The sequence below is a fragment of the Chiloscyllium plagiosum genome, unplaced genomic scaffold (assembly GCF_037043375.1).
Source record: "Chiloscyllium plagiosum isolate Xiang-an unplaced genomic scaffold, Cpla_swu_hap1 HiC_scaffold_10, whole genome shotgun sequence".
NCBI lineage: Eukaryota > Metazoa > Chordata > Chondrichthyes > Orectolobiformes > Hemiscylliidae > Chiloscyllium > Chiloscyllium plagiosum.
Window position 1 is genome coordinate 60,254,178 of NW_028270148.1, and position 22,829 is coordinate 60,277,006.

A 22,829-nucleotide genomic window follows, 5' to 3' on the forward strand; every position below is an offset into this window, starting at 1 on the left:
GTTGGGATATCTGGTCGGCATGGACGGGTTGGACCGAAGGGTCTGTTTCCATGCTGTACATCTCTATGACTATTCATTTGCTTTTTATACATTGAGTAAATAATGTGAATAAACATGTTACAAGTTAATTATACATAGTTACACATAAAATGAAGAGCGTTAAGTTATATTTCACCAAACTGCCTTTTTGAAAATTTTGTAGAAAAGGTTCGTCATACAAAAGCAAGAACAGAATACGTCAAATGCTGTCCACATAATTCATCAGCCGTACTGTCTCATTAAAGCATTTACTTTTGTCTTCATTTGTAACATTTTTTATATTATTTGTTTACTTAAGGTAATATGGATATTTTTAGATCTTCATAGATTTTCTTTATCAATTCTCCTCTCACCTTATGGTAGGAAAAAAGCCTTAATAAATAGAAACGCTGCCAAAACTTACAAATATATGAATTAAGAGCAGAAGCAGACCATTCAGCTCGTGCCTGCATGGCCATTCAACAAAACCACAGCTAATCTGTTTCTGTTTAATTCCACCTTTCCATTTATCCCTCAGATTCTTATTATATGAGGGAACTGAACACCATCTACACTGCCTTAAAAATTTTAATTGACTAAGCCTCCAGCATATTCTGTGACAGTATCAGCCCTTCATCTCGGCCTAAAACAATGACTCCTAATTAAGGACTTTGAGGTCCTTAGTTCTGGACTCATCCACAATAGGTAACATCAGAACTCTTCTAAACTAACAGTTGAAGTAAACCCAGTTACTACTTGTGGTGTAGCATAATGTACCATCATTTATTACACCATGGATTTCCAATGCATCACAGCTCACAGCCACAAAAAAAATTGTTAAACTCTTAAAAGACTACTTACTTTCATAAATATAAAGGAAGGAAAATGAACATAATAAAAGGAGGTAAAAAAGGAATATAAAGAAAACATGGTATAATAGTATATGAGATTCTAAATTCAAATGTTATGATGTATGGTTATTTTTTACTTGCCAAACTGTAGTACGATTTTGAGTTTGCTAGTTTGAGGGGCATATGGACACAGTTGGTGAGAGTTGGGAATATCTGTTAAATACTATGGCTTGCTAAGCAGAATAACAAATTTTGAAACAGTGAAAATAGTATGAGTTTTCATGGACAAGTTGCACAAAAAAGTATTTTTTAAATCAAATTGAAATTTAATCTAGCTTTCTTAATTCAATAAAACTGCAAGCAGGTTAACAGTTAAATCAATCATAAGTGGGTCCTTGGCTAACAACTGTAATTGGCAATTGGCTAACTGGTTGTAACTCGTGGTTCTGAACGATACATATCAGCAAAAAGAAGAAAAGGGAAAATTTGTGCATAGGAAGAAGTAGATGCTAAGTATTTGAAACCACGTAGTAACAATTTAAATAACTGAAGTCATAAGTTCATTGCAGGGGTATGATAGCCAATTTGGTATGGGAGGGTGATGAGGTGATGGTCTCTGTAAGAGCTAGATTTCTCAAGAATTTTAGATCACATTAAAAAGAACAGTTGGCTACCAGTCTGGGAGATAAATGATAGTACAGCAAGAGGAATCAATAGGCTTCTCAGGGTGCGTCTCTATTTAAACAGCTTAGTTTTAGGTTCAAGAACATTTTGACTGCAGAACAGAAAACATTTCCCTCAAACAGCTCATTTGAAATTGTGCATTTTGATTAAAGGGGTTTAAAACTTGTGAAATCAGGGATTCTTAACAGCAAGTTTTCATACCAGTGAATAACATTCGAACCAAGAGACCTCTAACCTGAGATGGCTATGTATAAGATACTAGAGTCCTGTGTTCAACATTAGGATAGTTAGAGGAAATTTAAAGGGGTAATTTGCCTGAAAAAGTGGAAGCCCCAAGAAATCTCAATTTTATGTAAACTATAAAGCAGTACTCAGATCAATCTTCTAATTTTTGCTAAGAAAATGATGTGGGATTTTGCACAAATGGATGCAAAAGGAAAAAGAAAAGTTGGTTGAGATTAATTGCGTTAATTGCATCTTTCAAAATCATTCAAATGATCTTGAATGCAATGAGAAAGAATGAGAGAGTCAGGAAATAGACACTTCTATCCAACCAGTCCATGCTGACCATAATCCTGAACTAAACTCGTCCCACCTTCCTGCACTTGGTCCATATTCCTCAAAACATTTCTCATTCATTTTACACACCCAAATATATTGTAAACATGCTAACTTTACCTGCACCCATCATTTCCTCTGCAAGTTCATTTCACACACAAACCACTACAAAATTTCCCCCTCAGGTCTTTAAATCCCTCATCTTACCTTAATACCCCCAGCCTTGAAACCCCCATCCTAGGAAAAAGACACCTGTCATTCATATTATCAATACCCATCATGATTTTATGAACCACGACAAGGTCACCTCTCAACCTCCTATGCTCCAGTTAAAAAAGACCCAGTACATCCTTAAAACTCAAACTCCACTCCCAGCAACCTCCTGGTAAATCTCTTCTGAACCCTCTGCAGCTTAATAATATCCTTCCTATAACAGGGCAATCAGAACGGGACACAGTAGTCCAGAAGTGGCCTCACCAATGTCCTGTACAACCTCAAAATAATGTCCCAACTCCTATACTCAAAGATCTGAGTGGTTGTTTAAAAACAGTTGTTTTTTGATTCAGCTTTGGTAAAATTCTTCTGACATAAACCACAAATATTATGGCTCCATCCATTTCATTAATTTTTCTGATTCTAAAAACTAACATTACTGGTCTCTACCAATATCATAACAGGGGTTAAATAACCTCTTAAGAGTTAAATAAAAACCTGAAATATATAAATAATAAAGTGAATAATAATAAACTAGATCCACTCATTCCATATACTAGCATTGGTCATATGGGGACTCCAGGATGCCATGTATCTCCTAGATATAAAACACAGAAAGCTATCTGGAGTGAATGCAGAATGTATGCAAAAAGACAGAATTTCCTTAAGTGGACATTCCAACAGGTGGTCACCCTATAACCAAATGGGGTCCAACAAAACATTAAGTGCATGAGTCTGGAATTGTAGTTTTCAGTAATGTTACTGGAGGGTGGTGTAGTTGAGAGAAAATCCATGACAATGTGGGAAAATGGATGCACAGGAAGCAAAATAGCATACAAAGCACAGTAGACTAGATGAACAATCAATTTCTGCAATGACCAATTTGTGTCTTGCATGGTGTGCTGCTTTACCATGTTGCTGGGTAAAGAGATGTCACAACAGACTACACCATGGAAGAAAAGGAAGACCTAGACATCGTGGTCCAGACTTTAACTAATGGCATATGTAGGAAGAGGTTAAAATCCTATATATAAATTTCAGGACCTACAGAAAAAGTTTAAAAGCAAAACTTTAAGTAATAGTGATCTCTGGATTATTTGACTGGATTACTTACAGTCAAGTGCCAGTAAGAGCAGTAGATTAAAACAAGTGTGGCTATAGTATGTGGCTAGATAAAAGAATTGGGAGATTCCACAGATTTCTGGGCTTTGGAGATCAGATTTTGCAATAATGCAAAATCAATGGTTACAAGGCTGTGACCAATGCCATTAGAGGGAAGTTAATTGATGCTATGAAAGAAGTTCAAATCAATTTCACAGGGAACGGACACCTAGGAAAAACATGTGAGGGGCAAATTAGGTGGGACAAGTGAAATATACATCATGGCAAGCATTTGAAAACAGTGAAAACTAAGTTATGAATAATTATGAAAACAGACAAAGGCAAGTCAAATGTGAAAATACTTCCAACTGGAAAAGGTTTAATTTCAATGCGTTAAAATAGGATCAGGGATGAGTTGAAACCAAAGACTAGCAGATAAAGCTATAAAAGAGGAATTGGAAGCCTTAAAAGGGAAAAGGTAGGAAACATACTGGGAAGGCGGAGAGTGCTTACAGAACAGTGAAAAGCATCCAAAGTTGCCTGGCTGATTAAAGAAAAAGGAAGCTTATGATAAATGCCTAGTTCATTATACAGTAGCAGAATATGAAAACTCCAGGAGAATTTTAAAAGAAAACCGGTCAGAGGAAGATCAATAATCAAATAACGTAGATTCAAAGTAGTGCAGAAATGAACCAGAAATGACACAATGACAAACAAATAACAAACGTTGTCCTCATGATCTGGAATGTGCTGCCTGAACTTTTTATTTCTTTATTCTTCTAACTTACCTCCAAGATTCTGTACTTAAAATGATGTGAAGGTCTGTAATGGGGACTTGTTGTTATTTCTTTATATTTCTAATTTATTCCAAAAGAATCGGTACCTAGATACCTTTGTACCTAAGATGCGCCATAAGCGGCAACTTTGCAAACCTTTCACTGTCCTCATGTAAGTACGTGACAATAAACTTAAGTTTACTTCCACTGTTAGAATTAATAACAAGTTTCAAAACGGCACTGGACAAATAGTTGAAGTATAACAAATTCAAGGGCTCGAGCAAAAGAAAAGAACAGGCAGACTCATTGGATAGCTCTTTCAAAGAGCTAGCACAAGCATAAAGAACTGAATAGTCCCTTTATATATCATCCCATGACTATAGTTTTGAAGTAAACTTGGCACATGGAAATGTCCTGAATTCCGGTCAACAATATGTTAGTAGGCATGGCTCTAGAATATGAAAACATACCAAGGAATGAACAGGAAACGACTTCCAACCATTTGAATAAATTATATTAATAGGATTTGTTGCACACTAAGCCTTAGAAAAAAAAGGGAGGCACCACATGAAGATATACAGCAAATAGAATGGCACGAGGTATTATATACATATGGCTTTACAGATAGAGATCTATAAATGACAAACAGCAAAAGCTACAAAAAATGAAGCTTCTTGGACAGGATACTGTGTTGCAGTGACAGCACTAATTACAATACATACATATTTGAGCTTACGAATATTAAAAAGTTATGATAAAATTAAGGGAAAGGGCAAACTACAAGGAGTACTGGGGAGAAATAACATTGCTTGTAAATTACATTGCAGAAAAACTGCACTGGAGGCAGTCCACAGAAGGTTCATCCCAGGTAGGGAGATGTTGAGTAGATGGTGTTCTGACTCTTAGAATACTAGAAAGGGTAGATTAGATTAGATTACTTAGATGCAGACAGATTGCTTCCCCCTGTGGGGAGTTAAGGACCAAAGGGCATAAGTTTGGAGTAAGGGGATGCCCATTTAAGAAACAGCTGAGGAGAATATTTTTCTTTGCTCAGAGGTTCATGAATCAGTGGAATTCTTTACCACAGAGGGCTATCAAGGCTGGGTTATTAAGCATATTGCAGATTTTTAATCACTAAGGAAATCAAGGGTTTCAGGGATAAGGCAGGAAAAATGAAATTGAAGATGATCAGATTAACTATGATCTCACAGATTACATGCAAGTACAAATGGAAAAAGGTTGATTTAAATGGAAGTAGAGGAATTTCATGCAGCTGCATTAAACATTGAAAGTGTGAGCACCAGTACATAATACCATACAAGTGGCAAACAAAATTCTGTATTTGGAATCAAAAGCATGATGGCTCAGCGGCTACTACTGCTGCCTCACAGCACCAGGGACTGGGGTTCGATTCCAGTCTCAGGTGACTGTCTGCATGGAATTGACACATTCTCCCAGAGTCTGCGTGGGTTTTCTACAAGTGCTCCAGTTTCCTCCCACAGTCCAAAGATGTGCAGGTTAGGTGGATTGCCTATGTTAAATTGTCTATAGTGTCTGAGGATATGCAGGCTAGGTGGCTAAGCCATGGAAAATGCACAGTTTCAGTGATAGGGTCTGGGTGAGTTGCCCTTTAGAGGATTGGTGTTGACTTGATGGGCTCCTTCCACACTGTAGGAATTCTATGATTGTAAAAGCATTGAAGATAAATAAAAGGTGGTAACGTTTCCCATGTACAAGACCACAGTTAGGCTGCAATTAGCCCAATATATAGTTATGCTCACATCAATATGGGAAAGCAACAGAAATCTGCATCAATGTTATCAGAGAATAAAATGTTGAGAAATGTTGTTAATTCTATCCCAGTGTAGCCGAGAGGTGGTCAGATAGATATCTGTAAGATTATCAAGGGATAGTAGACCATCCAACATAGCCTTATATAAAACGGAGCCACACTAAAGTTTTCAGGTGAGGGCTGCTTAGAAAGTGTACATGCGTGCATTGGGGCGAAAGGGCGGAGAAGAAAGAGAACAAAAAAAGAGTTAAAAGGGAAAGCAACGCCATAACTAAATAGAATGTAGAATTTCTTACAATAAACAAAAACGACCATAAGACATAGGAGCAGAAATTGGGCCATTTGGCCCATCGGCCATGATTGAATAGCTGTAAATTCCTCAACCTCATTTTCTTGCCTTCTCCCCATAATCTTTGATCCCCTTACCAAGAACCTATCTATCCCCGTTTTAAACATACTCAATGACCTGGCTTCCACAGCCTTTTGTGGCGAAGAATTCCATAGATTCACTAAACATGAATTCCCCTTCCATACAGGCAAAGGGGAAACTAGATACGTGTTTGAAAAAAGATTATTAATAAATGGGCAGGGAGACACATTCAGTCGAGTAGAGGGAAAAAGACTCCAAATATTAGATATTTTAATTCTTGGAATTTATTGTGAGTCACCTGACTGTATGTGCTGGTTGACAATAGCAGGAGATCTCGCATCAGGTCACTGTGTATTGTTTTGTATTCACAACCTTCAACAGTCAAAGTTCGCAGCTGTACATGAGAAACAAAATAATGATCACTTTATGCAAACTGCAATGGGTTAACATTTTGAAATTATAAGGAGGTTTGAAGTTTTGTGAAAAAATGCTGAATTAAAATTTATTCAAAAGTTTAAATCCATATAGCTTAAAAATGTATTCACATTAATTCCAGAATAAATAAGAGACCAAGTTATGTAGTCTACACAAACCTCGTGCTGCAGCATAACTCGATCAATCAGCAGTGCTCGGATATGCTGTTTCTTTCCATGCAGCTGTATATTAAAAAGAATTGGAAAATTAATTTAGACAATATTGCAAAATAGATTTAGTGACTTAGCATAATATCTACATCACTAAGGAATTATCTGAAATAGATGAAAAAATGTGTTACAGGAATGGTAAATCTGCAAGTTGTACTGAGTAGCACGTAACAAGAACCAATGTTGTGCTCTAACTGTTCTGATGTACATGAATGATCACAATGCAAAAAGAAAAGTGGTCATAAACACAAATAATACAATGTGAATTTGATAAACTGAAAGGGAGAAGCAACCCAATCTATAGGTCATACAAGTGCAAGATCTTAAATACTGGGAGAAACCAAAGAGAGCCATGCTTCTATAATGTTAGTTAGAATTATCGAAGAGACCAACACCAAACTCAATACCGATCATTTCCAATCAATAGCAAATAAAAGTAAAGCAAACTGAGAGCCGCATTGCTAACTCAATAAATGGTACAGCTGAGGTTGAGGCAAAGCTGTACAGATAGCACCCTGATCAGGTTCATCATCATATAATGGTTAACTCTTATTGAGGTATAATGGAAATATCCAAATTCCAACAGGACCACAAGTCCTAATGTCAGTTGTGAGGACAGCTCCATAACCTTGAACCTTAAAGGCGAGCAAATGAGAAGCTACACGTTAAAAGATAAAAACATACATTTACACAGAATCTTTCATCTAGAAAAATATCCAAAGGTGCTTTTATAGATTTTTAAAAAAAGGAACAAAAGCCAAGGTGGAATTGTTAAAATAACAAACCAAAAGTTTGATATGAACAAAAAGCGGAGAAACAACAGGAATACTACTATTTAAGTAATGCCATTACATAGAGTCAAACAAGTGTTCCACCACAAGAATTCCCATACCGTAGGCTGTATCTGCCATCAGAACTATCCATCCTATTAGTTATTTGCAAAATCCTAAAATCTATGAAAATCAACTGTGGTAAAAGATTTGCCACCCTGCCAACCAATGATAGGCCCACAAAAGCAAAATCGGCCAATGGTACCAAAAAACACCCAGAATGCCCCAGCAGGCTGACAAGCCAAACTAGACAGCACTCGCAGACAAGTGAATACACTTCAAGCTCCCACTAACAACGTCAGAGCAACACAACTAGCCCAAAGCTCAGAGGGCTGTTTCACAACTCAACAATACCAAGTTAAAAATCACACAACACCAGGTTATAGTGCAACAGGTTTTATTGGAAGCACACTAGCTTTCAGAGCGTCGCTCCTTCATCAGGTGATAGCGGAGAGCTCAATCCTAACAGAATTTATAGCAAAAATTTACAGTGTGATGTAACTGAAATTATAGGTGTTAGGATTGAGCCCTCCACTATCACCTGTTGAAGGAGCGACGCTCCGAAAGTGAGTGCGCTTCCAATTAAACCTGTTGGACTATAACCTGGTGTTGTGTGATTTTTAAACTTTGTACACTCTAGTCCAACACAGACATCTCCAAATCAGCAATACCAAAGCCACACTAACAGCAGATGAGACAGAAAGGCACCAGCAACAGCAGTGTTCCCAGGACAAAACAATGGAAGCACTCACCACTTCAGAGGACACATTAACGCCTACCTGTGAAACCATCGATACTGTCAGGATGTTGCATTGTGTGAAGGAACAGGACATTGCTCTGATAACTATTTTCCAATTGGCATCATTTTAACTAGATTACTCCATTTCCAGATACATTGTATTTTTCCCATTTCTAATGAGCCTTATTGTACAGCCTTAATATAAAAACTGGTCTCATCCTCCGCTTTGGGAAGAGAAATTCTGATCTACCTGTACAGACGGTCAGTTTTGTGTCAGCCTAGTCAGTTTCTCTTCCAGCGATATCGCTTGTAATAAACAGCATGTCAATTTCACCCGATCTGGTTTGTGTGCTTCCTACTTTATTGGGCAAATTTCTGACATCAACCCATAATCAATATTCCAGGAAATATGCTTAGGTTAATTTTTCCTCAATAATTTAACGTCTTAAGACTTGTAGCATTCTGATGAATCTATCTTGCACTCCCTTCAAATTAAGAGTTTTGGAAAAACGTTCATAGATAAGATACTAAGTAAAGCAGAACAGGCTGACTTAGAGCACTATCTCAAACTGATCCATGACTACATTCCAATGGAATATAGGTGCAAAGTGAGTTAAAAGCAAGCTCAAATATAGAAGTGGAAACAGAAAGTTTGCAGGGAGCTGCTATGAAAAGAACCACAGTTTGTTGCCTTAGCTTTTCATCTTGCACTGATCACAAACACAAAAATATCACATTTTAAACAACTACAACAACTTACAGCACAGCATAAAAAGATGCCTATTGACCAAGCCTATTACTGCGAGAAAATAAAAGTAAACTATTGGCTCCCTAAATTCCGAGATAATTCAAAAAGGGTGCAAATTGAACATATTAATTATCTTTGCAGAGAAGCAGTCTACATATGAACAAATGTTCCTGGCAGCAAGCTTAACTAAGCTATGTTATGAGCTCAAAATTAACAATTCATCAATATAATTATTGCTGCACTCACTATTGTCGGGGACGTAATGGCCTAGTGGCATTATCACTGTACTGTTAACCCAGAGACCCAGGTAATGTCCTGGGGACATGGGTATGATTCCTGTCATGGAGGAATGTGAATTCAATGAACACCTGGAATTAAGAGTCAAATGATGACCTTGAATCCACTGCCAATTGTCGGAAAAACTCATCCAGTTCATGTGATTCCAGACCCACTAAGATGTGGTTGACTCTTAACTGGGGATGGGCAATAAATGTCCTCATCCCAAGATTGGAAAAAAAGCAGCCTCGGGATTACTTAGCACATGCTGCTCATTCGCAAAATCACCAACAGTAAACATCTTATTTCGGGTTGCATAAAGCACAGGCTGTATGTAGGGAAGTCCATGATTAACAGAAGAATACAAGTTGCTGCAACACAAATCTATGCTGAACCTATAAACTTAGTACCAAAGTAGACTTATGATACAACATAGTACATTCAATCACTACATATTAAAGTTCACAATGGCGAAAAGAAAGCATTTCGTGGGCGGCACTGTGGCACAGTGGTTAGCACTGCTGCCTCACAGCGCCTGAGACCCGGGTTCAATTCCCGCCTCAGGCGACTGACTGTGTGGAGTTTGCACGTTCTCCCCGAGTCTGCGTGGGTTTCTTCCGGGTGCTCCGGTTTCCTCCCACAGTCCAAAGATGTGCAGGTCAGGTGAGTTGGCCATGCTAAATTGCCCGTAGTGTTAGGTAAGGGGTAAATGTAGGGGTATGGGTGGGTTGCGCTTCGGCGGGTCGGTGTGGACTTGTTGGGCCGATGTGGACTTGTTGGGCCGAAGGGCCTGTTTCCACACTGTAATGTAATCTAATTTCTAATCTAATCTAACATGTTAATTTAGTTATTTTGGCTCATCCAAGCGAAAGCACAATGTTAACATAACATTGTTTATGTACGGTCGAAGACAGACACTTACTGTTGCATGTTAGAATACCAATAAAAATATCCGGAATTAAGAAACTAGGAAACCACTGTTGATTGTTAGAAAGACCCATCTGGTCCATTGATGTTCTTTGATTCCACAGCAATGTGATTACTCAGAGGGCAGTTAAGAGTCAATTTGGGATTTATTGCTGGCTAAGACAGTGATGCCAACATCTCATGACTTAATAAAAAGTCCATATGGATCATCTCAAAAGCAAAGGTCATATTCTAATGGTTTACTCTCATTTACATGGCTTGACTGCAGGAAAATGTTTAAAGAAGCTTTGAAGTAAAACAGCATTAACAGGTATCTGTTCTGCATTTAGCTTTCTTTTCGCCATTGTGAACTTTAATATGTAGTAATTGAATGTACTATGTTGTATCATAAGTCTATTTTGGTACTAAGTTTATAGGTTCAGCATAGATTTGTGTTGCAGCAACTTGTATTCTTCTGTTATTTCTGTTCATTGCAGCTAACAGAATCATGCAAATGTTTGTCACACATTGACAAATGGGTTTTTTAAAAGTAAAATATATTGGTGGGTTCTAGAACGTTCCAGATTTGGAATGATATTAATCGCTGGGTGCAACACCACATGTCCTCTTATCTCAAAAAGAGAGGCACAAGTTACTTTAGGGGAGCCCATTATCTTAACAGATGAAGTCAGTAAGCTAACAGAGAAATACTGCAATGAAGGGATGATTCCATAAACAGTTAACATCTTGGTGAATCAGCCAGAGGACTGTAGAAAGTAAAATCAGTAAGGTGGTCACCTTAAAGAAACTATTAAAAATAGAGTACACACTTAAGAAACAGAGACTGATCACATTTAGTACCTGTCTTGGCAGGTCAATTAGGAGTTTCAACATACCACTGATCAGGTACATCGGATTGTAGTTAACAAAAAATAAGCAGCAGACTTTAGCAGTCCAGTGCATAACAGGAAGAGGAGAAAGAAGATGCTCTTCAATCAACACAGCATTGCAAGAGACAACTGCCAGCAAGATGAGGATCAGTATTTCATTGTGAATTGACAGAACTGTTTTATTAAGTATTTTTTCTTCCATACTTATTTTCATAAACAATAAATTCTGTGCACTTTTTTTGAAGAATTTTCTTCCCTGGATTGATCTTGTACTTAGTTGCATTAATACAAGACATAGGTATAGGAGTAGACCACATGGACCATCAAGCCTATTGTCATTCAACATGATAATGTCTGATCCTGGGCTTCATTTCCACTTTATTGCCTGTTTCCCATATCTTTTGATTCTATGAAACATCAAAAATGTGTCCATTCCAGTATTAAAACGTACACAACAATGTAGATTACCGAATCCTCTGGGGCACAGAATTCCAAAACCTCAACCTTTAGAGTGAACAAATCATTCATCTTAATCCTAAATAATCGTCTGTAATCTGAAGGCTGTGCCTCCCTGTTGGATTTCCCAGCAGAAATTCTTTGAGCATGCACCATGTAAAGCCCCTCCAGATTCTTGCAGAGGTTGTTCTGCTATATTGCAACAGTTGCGCTCCTCTGCAACCTTGAGCTATTAGAAAATAGCGCTATAGAAAAATCATACTGTAGGAGATCGGTAATATAAAATCACTATAGCCGTTCACTAGAAAGTTCATGTTATCCAAACAGCATCCACATTTCGATAATGCTGTGATGAAGAGTCATCTAGACTCGAAACTCACTCTCCATGGATGCTGCCTGACCCGCTATGATCTCTAGTATTTGTTGTTCACTCCAGAATCTTGTACATTTCAACACAAGATCACAACTCATTCTTTTGAATATCAGAAAATATAGACATAATTCTCTCAGCCTCTGATCACAGAGAAACACCATCAACCCAGGGCTTCATTTAGTGAACCTTCACTGTATGCCTCCAATGCAAGTATATTTTTCTTAAATGTGGAAACCAAAAGTGCTCACAATATTCCTGATGTGATCTCACCAAAAATCTTTGGACAAGGACATGGAAGATATAGAATGTAGGGAAATAGATGGTGACATGTTGCAAAATGCCCAGATTACAGAGGAGGAAGTGCTGGACATCTTGAAACACAAAAGTAGATAAATCCCCATGATGTGATCAGGTGGACCCGAGAACTCTGTGGGAAGCTAGGAAAGTGATTGCTGGGCCTCTTACTGTGATATTTGTATCATCGATAGTCACAGGTGAGGTGCCAGAAGACTGGAGGTTGGCTAACTTGGTGCCACTGTTTAAGAAAGGTGGTAAGGACAAGTCAAGGAACTACAGATCAGTGAGCCTGATGTCGGTGGTGGGCAAGTTGGTGGAGGGAATCCTGAGGGACAGGATGAACATGTATTTGGAAAGGCAAGGACTGATTAGGGATAGTCAACATGGCTGTGTGTGTGGGAAATCATGTCTCACAAACTTGATTGAGTTTTTTGAAGAAACAAAGAGGATTGATGAGGCCAGAGCAGTAGATGTGATCTATATGGACTTCAGTAAGGTGTTTGACAAAGTTCCCCATGGGAGACTGGTTAGCAAGGTTAGATCTCATAGAATACAGGGACAACTAGCCATTTGGATACAGAACTGGCTCAAAGGTAGAAAACAGTGGGTGGTGGTGGAGGGTTGTTTTTCAGACTGGAGGCCTGTGACCAGTGGAGTGTCACAATGATCTGTCCTGGGTCCACTACCTCTTGTCATTTATATATATGATTTGGATGTGAGCATAAGAGGTATAGTTAGTAAGTTTGCACATGACACCAAAATTGGAGGCGTAGTGGACAGCAAAGAAGGTTACCTCAGATTACAATGGGATCTTGATCAGATGGGCCAATGGGCTGAGAAGTAGCAGATGGAGTTTAATTTAGATAAATGCAAGGCGCTGCATTTTGAGAAAGCAAACCTTAGCAGGACTAATACACTTAATGATCAGGTCCTAGGGAGTGTTGCTGAACAAAGAGACCTTGGAGTGCAGGTTCACAGATCTTCGAAAGTAGAGTATCAGGTAGATAGGATAGTGAAGGAGGCATTTGGTATGTTTTCCTTTATTGGTCAGAGCATTGAGTACAAGAGTTGGGAGGTCATGTTGCGGTTGTACAGGACATTGGTTAGGCCACTGTTGGAATATTGCATGCAATTCTGGTCTCCTTCCTATCGGAAAGATGTTGTGAAACTTGAAAGGGTTCAGAAAGGATTTACAAGGATGTTGCCAGGGTTGGATGATGAGAGCTATGGGGAGAGTTTGAATACGCTGGGGCTGTTTTCCCTGAAGCGTCAAAAGCTCAGGCGTGACCTTATGGAGGTTTACAAAATCAAAATCATGAGGGGCATGAATAGGATAAAAAAACCAAAGTCTTTTCCCTGGGGTGGGGGAGTCCAGAACTAGAGGGCATAGGTTTAAGGGTGAGAGGGGAAGTTATAAAAGAGACCTAAGGGGCAATCTTTTCACTCAGAGGGTGGTACGTGTATGGAATGAGCTTCCTGCACATGTACATCCAAATCTCTAACACCTCTAAGTAACTTCACATTTCCCTACCTTATAACATATCTGCTGTCTTGTTGTCCAGTCACTTACTCTGACTGCGTCTCATTGCAGCCTCTGTGTGCCGTGCCAAAATCCCACTTTTTCACCTAACTTTGTATCATCAGCATGTGGATACATTTCTTTACACTTAAACAGTAATGCAGATTGTAAGTAGCTGAGGCCTAACCAATGACCTGATATGCCATTAATCACTGCCTGCCAACTTTAAAATATCCAGTTTAGTTCACTCTCTACTTACTCTCTGATAATATGTTACCTACAACTCCATGAACTCTTTTCTTGCTGACTGTTTGTGCTGCACCATATCAAATGCCTTTTGTGTAGATACAAACACTGCATCAGCTGACTCCCTTTATTGAGCAGCCCTGTTCTCAAAAGACTCCCACAAATTTGTCAATCACATTTTCCTTCAATAAAACCAAGTTGACTTATTCTAATCATGCTGTTTTTCTCAGAACATAGTTAAAACTTCCTTAATAGATTCAGCTGAGTCCAGTTAAAAAATTTAATATTTACTAATACAAATTAAAATAGCTACATCACAGGCAATGTGATGTAGCTGCAGCAGGTAGCAACTGGTGGATGCCAATAAAATTCAGAGTGATGACATTTGCTCCTGGGATGGTGGGACCGTTCTATCAAGGGATTGAGAAATCAGATGTGATCTCATTGAAAGCAACAAAATATGTAGAGGGTCAGAGGGGGCAGATGCAAACAAAATTTTTCTTCTGCCTGTGGAGTCAAGAATGAGGGCACAGAATTTAAAATAAGGGGATGCCATCTAGGTCAGAGATGAAGAGAAATATTCTTACTCAGAAGATTTATGAATTTTTATAATTCTCTACTCGAGTGCACTGTGGAAGTTCACTTTTTTGAGTATTTTAAAATAGAGTTGATATATTTCTGATTACTAATAATGTCAAAAGGTTATGGGGATTATCACTACAATTGTATTAAGTGGCAGAGTAGGCTCAATGGGCTGAATGGCTTACTCTCATTCTAGAGTTTCTAAATACTCATATTAGAAGAAAGAGGGGGTTTGCAACAATGTCATTCTTACCCTGTTCTCCATGGATTTTTTCACAAGGTTAAAGCTTTTCCACCTCGAGTCAAACTCATGCTTATAAGAACCACGAAACTGCAGCAAATCTCCCATGATCTGAAATTAATAGCATAATTATTTTTTAAAAATAGTAACAAGATGCAGCAATCCCCTTTCTTTTGAAAGTAGTGATTCATAAGACCACAGCTGCGATCCACCATCACATGGCCATTTTTCATTCAGTGAGCTTCACTGGTGAAAAACACAAGACTATATAGGTGTGCAGCATACTTTCTGTGGCAACCATGACTGGACACAAAATACAAGGAAACTAATCTCCCCTTCCCCAATTTAAAGGTATTGAGACTAATTATAGCAATTTTGAGATCAATTAAGTCATCAGGTGTAAACACACCACCTCAGAGGATGGCTCAATTCCAAAGTGGTTCATGCTTTCAACTGAACCATCATGACATCAAATGTATAATTTTAAAATGCTGCTTCCATTCTCACCTTAATTGTTACAAATAAAGACTTAGTGTCATCTTCAGAGTTATCTAACATGTAGTCTAAAAAGATAGAAAAAAAGTTATATTTTTCAGTGTTTCATTCATGAATTACATTTGCATGCGCTAACTTGTATTTGCAATAACTACATCTTCAGCAAAATTGTTTCACTACATCTACAGCATTAACATATATTCCACATTAGGAAATGTTTCCCACATGTGTCTTGTCCTCAAGGGTCAGCAAATCTAAACCATCCAGTTGATATACATACAAAAATTAAACAATGAAAGAAACAGCATAAAATACAGTATTTACATTTCTTGGTAAAATAAGTCAGCAGCTTTAAACTGACCCCATCTAGTGACAGATGTCGATCAGTGCATGGAGTAGCTGACATCAAGATAACCTAGACCAACTAACTTTTGCCACGAGATGGAGCCCAGGACTTCAGTGTAAGTGATTCCATTAAACCATTACCTTGGGGGATGATTTGGGGGTGGTGGTGGTGGGGGGGGGGAGAACGGACAGACACACAGTGGCAGTACTTCAATCGGGACTTTGCCAACAGGGAAGAATTAGGACGCATTGTGTATAGCCTGCTGAGGACAGGATTCAGGGTTTGATTCTTTTTCTATTTTCCAATTTCCTTCCATTCTGCTAAATACCAGATAATAATCATTAAAACAAAACAAAAGTCTTCCTTCTTCATGATACTTACGTAATAGTTTTCTTATTACTTGAGCAATTATCTCCCTGTAGTTTTCTCTCGAAGTATCTAACAACCAGAAATTACAGGGCAAGTCAAAGATGACTCCAGAGTTTATACCAACATCTCAGCAGCCTTTATTTAATTTCAGAAGCAGTACTACGGTAGGCCTCAGTAAACAATCAGGAATTTTTGATGTTTAATAATCAAAGATTTTTTTTTGGCTGGGATACAATTCAAATCAAAATGAGCAAAATACATTCATTTTGTTTAGTACAGCAAGTGTAAATTTGGAGCCAAATTACACCAGACTCCTTGCACATAGATAATCGCAAATGGGAAGAATCCCATCCTCTTAGCTGCCAAAGGTTTACAGCACAGGAAAACTACACAACACATTGGTGTGTCTGTGCATCTTTCTATAAATACTTTTTTGCCAGTGGGTATATATGAACTGATGCCTCTTCTTCCTACAATGTGCAAGTCTCAGAGGAACAATTCCAAAACACCCTAAATTTACTTACTAATTAATATTGCATGAATACATTTTTAAAAAATAAAGCCAATTCTTATGACTTTTCACTTATTACGCAAAATCATTAAATGAACTAATAAAAAGAACTTAAGCTATTTTTAATCTCTCCATGAAACAATTATTTTCTAATAGATGTCACTGTTAACTGAATTTCGACATATTCACATTTGCAATGGGCAAAATGAAGATCATCAATGGAACTCTGACATTAAAAAGGTGTAATTTTACTCCAGTATTATTTTCTTAGAAGAAGTTTTAAATGAAGCATTTCTAAATATGGAATTTAAGGAATAATTCATATTTGGAGTCAGGAAAATAAAAACTAATGTACATCTATTTCTGCAACATACCATAGTTAATACCAGTGCAGAGTTTGGTCTCTTCCAAAGACATCAAAGTTGGAGCCCTGCAAAAAAAATTGCAACTCTTAAAAATAGGTAAGGTGCAGTGTCAGATTCAAATTAAACATCCAATATAAAGTACATTTCATATACACTGACACTGAAAATATATATATCATATTTGGGAAACCAAGGATAGAATCAAACATTATTCATTCACTACACACAAAGTATAATGAACATTATTTAAAAACTGCATTGTAATTTGCTGATTATCCATACATTCCATCACATCAATTGTTCACTGTAAACAGCTGTTTTCCAACCTGAAGTGCAATATCTTTCAGGAATAAACACTAAAGTTGGCACTTTAACAAAAATATTTTTGATCATCAAATGACCTCTGATGAATCAAAAAGTGAGGCAATAATGTAATTTTAAAATAAAATACACAACAATCCCAGTGAGTAAGATGCTGAAGCCAGTTTCCATCCAGAGGGAAAAGAAAGTGGAGGGTGCATCTCAAGGAATGTGAGGAATAACTCTATGTTAATGTTGAAATCTGTTTCAATGCACAGTATCAAATCATACTTTCATCCATTTAGTCATATCTCCATGTGAGAAATATTGGAAACATGGTACTGATAGTTAGAGACAGTGTGAAAAATTTAGCTTTGGGAAGAGCATTCTCTTGTTTTTTTTAAAAACGACTGTTTAAAATTTGCCAAAAATGCCACTATATTCAGTGATGAGTTAAAGTTAGGGTACCTTTCGTCACTATTATTGAATGCTTAGTGTTGTTTCCTGGTCCTTTCAGGAAAGATGAATGGCATATTGTTCAATTTTTGTCATTTTATCTGGGTTACATATATATCAATCTGCTATGGATCAGACCAGACACCTCAAAATTATACTAAGGAGGAAGCCTAGATGCTAACTTTTTCTTATTTCAAAAGGCAAATGTAAGGTGTTGTGGTCCAGATGCAATTCAATTGGTCAAACTACTTGACATGATGCAAAACACAATTTATTCAATCACTATAATTAAAATACAACAAACGAAGTGGGGAGGGGGGGGGGAAAGAGAATCTTAGAATAATTAAGTTCTTGGAAAACTGGATACAGTAACTATTACTAATTAACTGTTCCAATATAGTAACATCCCATAAACACACACGTGGCAAAAAGGCAAATTCAGAAAATCAGATTGTCTCACGTACAATCCTATCAGGAAGAAAAGGGACACAAGCAGTAGCACTCCAGAGAAAGAATGTAGCAGCCGGGAAAGATTCACTACCTTTCAACCCTGCTGAGGTGCCAGCAACAACTGCTGAAAGATTACTGAACATTCTGAACTATTGAGAGCTTGACCTCATCCACTCAGTGGTTTTATTGTTCCAACTTTAAAAGACCCCAAGGCCTCTCAAATTGTTTTATCTTCTCAGCCTGCTCGTTACCTGTCCTCAACCTCTCTCAAAAAAAAGGACAAAACAGTCCTCAAAGCCACAGCATAGTCACACACTCAGTACCTTTTATGTACTTGCTATGGCAGTTAACCTTAGAAACAGGAATATACCATTTAATTTAAATTACCCAATTTTAGTCAATATCCTTCCCTAAAAAAAGGTGTGACCTCTATCTTTAAAAATTCAACTCAATCCATCACTTTTTGAATGCAGAGTTTCAGATTTCCATAAGTAAAGGCTCTTCTGAATTATATTCCAAAATCACTTTAAGATTAGACCACCTTAGAAAGAGCTTTGAGGAATTATGAATTATAATTAAACGAGAAGGACAGCAGGATATTCAATCTCTTGAGCATGTTCCACCATCTAAATAGATGACCGTTGTTTGTACATTAACTCCATCCATCCACATCAATTCAGTAATCCTCAACACCATTGCACAAGATCTATCAATCCCAGTTTTGAAATGTAGTTAATATCAGCTGGTCGCCTTTTGTGTGAGAAAAGGGCTGCGGGAACGAGTACTCCAGACTTACATTACATTGAGTGAAGAATTGTAACCTGACCTCATTCTTAAATAGCCTAACAAACATTAACTTCTTCTGCGTCTCTTCTGCGTGACTGTCCCATTAGAAGTGTTAAAACAGGACCTGCTCAGGGGTACCTTTAAATTACCTGTACTGATACCTCCAATATTTCACCTATGCTGATAGGATTTTCAGAATAAATACTTTTAAATGAAATTATTTATGTCATGCACTAATTTTGCTTACAAGCCACGAATGGGGTCTCCTCCCAAGAAAGGCATCAGGCTCCCTGAGCCCATCAGGCAGTTCTGCACGATACACAAACTCTGATGTACATCATCTCTGTTGGAAATAAAAGACAACAAATTTTTTTTCCAGAATTTCTAAATTATTTGCCTTTAAAATTATACTAGCTTGAAGCATGATTTGGCACACATATGTTTAAGCATAAAATATGGTATTCTTTTGATTCTACATGTTCTTAAGAGCATTTTTAAACTCAGTTTACATGCCGAGTTTGTCATGAGGACAACTGTTGATTCAAATACTAATGAGAGAGATTGCAGCAACTTAGGCCAAACTAATCCTTTTCAGAACCTTTTTTAAACAAGGCAACAATCAAAATATCAATAAATAAATGGTTTTAAATTATTTTTCCAGTAAAAGAGTAAATTACAATAACTGAATGCAGTTGTAATCCAGCTATTGCTGTGCAAAGAATTTTCTGAACCTGTGATGTAGGTTCATAACACATTATCAGTTCTAAAGTGGAGAAATTATGTTTGACTAAGCTGGTTTTCTATTTCTAAAACTGTCTTTCCATTCTTAATGCAGACAGTATAGTTTCACTTCAGATTTGTTCTAATAGTGGGGTGTCTGAAGTTTGTTGATACATACATTTTTTTTTAAATGAGATGCTACAGCCTTACAAAAAAAAAAGTTTGCGATGAACTGCTCGGTGGCATTAGGAACAAGAACAGAAGAGTGAACAATAAGTGCTATAACCTAACAATAAGGTGCCCCGTGACAGGAAGACAGAGGAAAAAACAAATTCATTTGGAATGACAGTGCATACAGGTTAGTCAGAGCCAAAAGGTGTTGTTCATTTACCAGGGCTAAAGAAAAAGTGGCATAGGAGAAAACTGCTTGAAGATGATGATATGGAAAATCCATGTGTTTGGTCTGAAAGTATATAAAAGTCATTAAGAAGAAAGCTTCAGAAACCAGAATTGCACCAACTGATAAAGGACTTTAAAGTAGAAGCAGGGTGAGGTTGGAGTATGTGTAAGGCTGGTGTTGAAGATGAATCTTTTATTTCTGATATTTGCAGTAAGATTGTTTCAAAAGAGTCTTGCACAGGGTAGAACAGTTTTGTGTTGCTTCCATTTTGTGTGCAATGAACTTTGATGTTATCTGTTAAAGGCACAGTGGCAGTCTCTTATCAATATATTTAGTAACTGACCATGGCAAACAAATCGCAGGAATTAAATTTATAGTCAATCAAGCCAGGTTTCAGTTTGAGATCAAACTTGTCCAGTATAGCCATTGTTATCCTCAGAAAATAATGTGAAAGTACTACAAACAATAAAAACATCATATGAGTGATCCTAGAAAGTAAAGTGTTGAAGGTATAAAATTCATTTACATGTAAGTTTTATTGGAATCGGTTAATTCTACAGGGACAATAGTGTGATTATTTTTTTCTGAATTTCATTGGCTAGATTTTGTGTCTACCATCAAAACAATGGTGTTTGCCACTTTCCTTGAAGAAAGCTAAAGTCAGTCTGCAAGTTGCAAGTCTATTTGTGTGGAAGTCTGAATACAATGCAGAACAAACAAAGCAGCTACAAGTGCAGGGAATATTTATAAGTCTGGACTTGGCAAGGAATTTCTCTAATTCTCAGATGATTGAGGGGAGCACAGCAAAGGTAATTAGCAAAGGTGTTTTCCTTAAGGTGGGGGATTTCAAAGCTAGGTGGCTTTTTTTTAACATGAGAGAAGACCTTTCTTCTTATTGACCATTATGTACTTTCAGACCAAACACATGGATTTTCCATATCGTCATGTTTAAGCAGTTTGCTGCTATGCCACTTTTTCATTAGCCCTGATGTTTATGGAGCCTGCTAAATCAACAGCACCTTTTGGCTCTGACTAGCCTGTATGCACTGCCACTCTAAATGAATTAGTTTATTCCTCTATCTTCCTGTCATGGGGCACCTTTTGAAAAAGAAAAGAGGTGACATTCTTACACAGTGTGGCTAATGTATGGAATAACTGCCAGAGGAAATGATGGATACAAGTACAGTTACAACATTTAAAAGATATTTGGATAAGTACTTGAACAGGAAAGGTTTGGAAGGATATGGGCCAAACACAGGCAAGTGGAACGAGTTTAGTTTGGGACATCTGGTCAGCATGGACTACAGGGTAACCTCAATAATCTGAAATGACACAGGCGAGGAGTATTTTGTTTGGATAATCGACATTCGGATAACACAGTTTAACCAAGCATTAAAACCTTGAGATCTTGTTCGGATAATCTTAATTCGGATAATCAATGTTTGGATAACCGAGGTTGTTCTGTAGCTAGACCGAAGGGCCTGTCCCCATGCCCTATGACTCATAACTAGAAGCTGAGAAGTGGCAGATGGAGTTTACTTCAGGTAAATGCGAGGTGCTGCATTTTGGGAAAGCAAATCTTTGCAGGACTTATATACTTAATGGTAAGGTCCCAGGGAGTGCTGCTGAACAAAGAGACCTTGGAGTGCAGGTTCATAGCTCCTTGAAAGTGGAATCGCAGGTAGATAGGATAGTGAAGGCGGCATTTGGTATGCTTTCCTTTATTGGTCAGAGTATTGAGTACAGGAGTTGAAGAGTCATGTTGCGGCTGTACAGGAAATTGGTTAGGCCTCTGTTAGAATATTGCGTGCAATTCTGGTCTCCTTCCTACCGGAAAGATGTTGTGAAACTTGAAAGGGTTCAGAAAAGACTGACAAGGATGTTGCCAGGGTTGGAGGATTTGAGCTATAGGGAGAGGCTGAACAGGCTGAGGCTGTTTCCTCTGGAGCATTGGAGGCTGAGGGGTGACCTTATAATTTACAAAATTATGAGGGGCATGGATAGGGTAAATAGGCAAAGTCTTTTTCTTGGGTTGGGGAGTCCAGAACTAGAGGGCATTGGTTTAGGGTGAAGGGGGAAAAAATATAAAAGAGACCTAAGGGGCAATGCAGAAGGTGGTACGTGTATGGAATGAGCTGCTAGAGGAAGTTGTGGAGGCTGCAACATTTAAGAGGCATTTGGATGGGTATATGAATAGGAAGGGTTCGGAGGGACATGGGCCGGGTCCTGGCAGGTGGGACTAGATTGGGTTGGGATATCTGGTCAGCATGGATGGGTTGGACCGAAGGGTCTGTTCCCATCCTGTACATCTCTATGAGGGGCATCTGTAGGGTAAATAGACAGGGTCAAGATTAGAGTAGTGCTGGAAAAGCACACCAGGTCAGGAAGCATCTGAGCAGGAAAATCAACGTTTCAGGTAAAAGCCTGGGAGCCTCAGGGGTGATGAGATAAATGGGAGGGGGGTTGGACTGGGGAGAAGGTGCAATAGGTGGATGGAGGTGGGGGTGAAGGTGATAGGTCG

General features: G+C 38.0%; 1 protein-coding gene across 2 annotated transcripts in view; it reads right to left on the reverse strand.

Moving 5' to 3' along the window:
- Positions 1-22,829, reverse strand: part of LOC122552867 (proteasome activator complex subunit 4-like) — a 194,689-nt gene that overhangs the window by 83,123 nt on the left and 88,737 nt on the right. For both annotated transcript variants that reach the window (XM_043695950.2, XM_043695948.2), the window contains 7 exons: positions 19,436-19,531; positions 17,206-17,261; positions 16,333-16,389; positions 15,618-15,673; positions 15,123-15,221; positions 6,957-7,019; positions 6,662-6,757 (listed from right to left, as the gene is read on the reverse strand). In XM_043695950.2, the coding sequence (XP_043551885.2) occupies positions 6,662-6,757; positions 6,957-7,019; positions 15,123-15,221; positions 15,618-15,673; positions 16,333-16,389; positions 17,206-17,261; positions 19,436-19,531 (523 nt within the window). The remainder of the gene's footprint in view (positions 1-6,661; positions 6,758-6,956; positions 7,020-15,122; positions 15,222-15,617; positions 15,674-16,332; positions 16,390-17,205; positions 17,262-19,435; positions 19,532-22,829) is intronic.